Source organism: Elephantulus edwardii, unplaced genomic scaffold, assembly GCF_000299155.1.
Source record: "Elephantulus edwardii isolate Elephantulus edwardi_28Jun2011 unplaced genomic scaffold, EleEdw1.0 scaffold00071, whole genome shotgun sequence".
In the NCBI taxonomy this organism is placed as follows: domain Eukaryota; kingdom Metazoa; phylum Chordata; class Mammalia; order Macroscelidea; family Macroscelididae; genus Elephantulus; species Elephantulus edwardii.
Genome location: NW_006399821.1, coordinates 14,342,265 through 14,344,164, shown reverse-complemented (window position 1 = coordinate 14,344,164; position 1,900 = coordinate 14,342,265). Strand labels below are relative to the sequence as shown.

Here is a 1,900-nt window from a genome sequence, read left to right as displayed (position 1 = left end):
CTCTTTTAGACGGTTCTCTCCCTCCTCTGCTTCAGTGCAGTATACATTATTGAACCCATCTTACTCAGTGTCTCCCCAACCCCAAGGACAGTCCCATTCTACAACAGTGGCATCATGTAATATTTGTCCTTTTGTGACTGGGATATTTCACTCAGGCATCAAAGAGCTAGACAATGACTTAAGGGTGATAGAAGAAGAATTGTTGCCTTTGAATTGTAGTGCTGAAGAAAAGTACAGAATATGCCATGGACTGCAAAGAAAATAAACAAATTCATCCTGGAGAAGGTGAAACCAGGCTGCTCCTTGGAGGCAAGGATTTTGAAGCTCTGTCTAACATACTATGGACATATTCTAGGAGGGACCAGTCCTTGGAGAGAGACATCATACTTGGAAGAGTGGAGGGACAAGTGTAAGAGCAGAAGACCCTGGATTAGATGAATTGACTCAGTGACTGGAGTGATGGGTGTCAGAGACAATGAAGTTGGCTCAAGATAGAGCAGGGTTCAGGGCCATTTTACAGAGGATAGTTATGAATCACAAGTGACTCAACAGCACATAACAACATCTCATATTATTTGAGCATGTTGCTAGGAGAGGCTAGTCCTTGGAAGGGGACATCATGCTTAGAAAGGTGGAGGGATGGCGAAGGAGATGAAGATCCTCAACAAGGTGGATTGATACAGTGAGTACAGCAATGAGTGCAAGTGTGGCAGAGATTGTGAAGATGGCACAGGATAAGACAGGGTTCAGATATGTTGTTCATAGGGTTGCTATGAGTCATACTCCACCTATCAATAATAATCTTTCCCTGTATCAGTTGAAAGCAGGAGTGGCATCCTCTTTCTAAACCACATGCCTCTGGAAACTCTATGAACCTGGAGAAAGGAAGGGTCACTATGAGTTGTGCTCCACTGGATGGCAATCAACAACAACAATAATGTATCAATTTACATACCAATTAATCTGGATGAAGTCTTCCCATGGTAACTTTTTATTAAATTTGAGGACAAATTTAAAAATTTTAGCTCATAATTATTTTACTTCTATTAGTTTTGGTTGTGTATCTTAGAAGGATTTTTTGTTTTATTTATGTCTTAATTTTCTTCCCTTTTGGATTTACTGAAAAATTTAACCTAGTTTTTTAAATTGTTACCCTTAGGATCCCACCAGTCTTGATGCTGAACATTTCAAAGAGAGTGAAAAAGTCAATGATATAATTATACAAAAGCTGAAGTACTTCTATCTTAAAAAGAAGGAATTAGATAAACAGGTATTGTATTTATTCTTCATCCTAAAAATAATTAAGTAAAATTTTTACTTATTTACTCATTTTTACTGGTTTACTTACAAAGTTCATATACATTGTTTTTCACATCAGATCTTTCCCTTTTCCTTTACCCACCCTTTCCTCAACCCATCAAATTGTGAGACCCTATGATTAACCACTACCACCTTCATGCACCCTGAAAAAAAAAATGATGAAAACTTAAAAATCAAACCTCCAGAGAGAAAGATAACAGAGTTGTGTGAAGAAACGCTGAAAAATTACATTTTTAAAAGAATTGTTTTGAAGACCAGGTTTACCTTGGTTAAAAATTATATAGTTTCATAGCTGACTTGTAGGTCTAATTAATCAAGAAATAATCTCATCTATTTTTCATCATAAAGTCATCTATTTTTAAAATGATGTAACTACTTTGCTCTTGTTTTCATGGCACTATTGATTCCAGGAAGTATTAAAAGAAGATGGAAGGAATATACTGAGTCACTGTATCGAAAGGAATCGGAAGACACAGAAGAATTTCATGAAACAACATATGAGCAAGAGCCTATGGTGATGAAAGAAGTAGTTCAGGCTGCTTTGAAGGAAATGGCAAAAAATAAGGCTCCAGGAATAGAT

At 36.7% G+C, this 1,900-nt stretch overlaps 1 protein-coding gene across 1 annotated transcript in view; it reads left to right on the top strand.

Moving 5' to 3' along the window:
- Nucleotides 1-1,900, top strand: part of CAGE1 (cancer antigen 1) — a 91,320-nt gene that overhangs the window by 41,729 nt on the left and 47,691 nt on the right. The window contains 1 exon segment of the mRNA XM_006888765.1: nucleotides 1,160-1,270. Within this exon segment, the coding sequence (XP_006888827.1) occupies nucleotides 1,160-1,270 (111 nt within the window).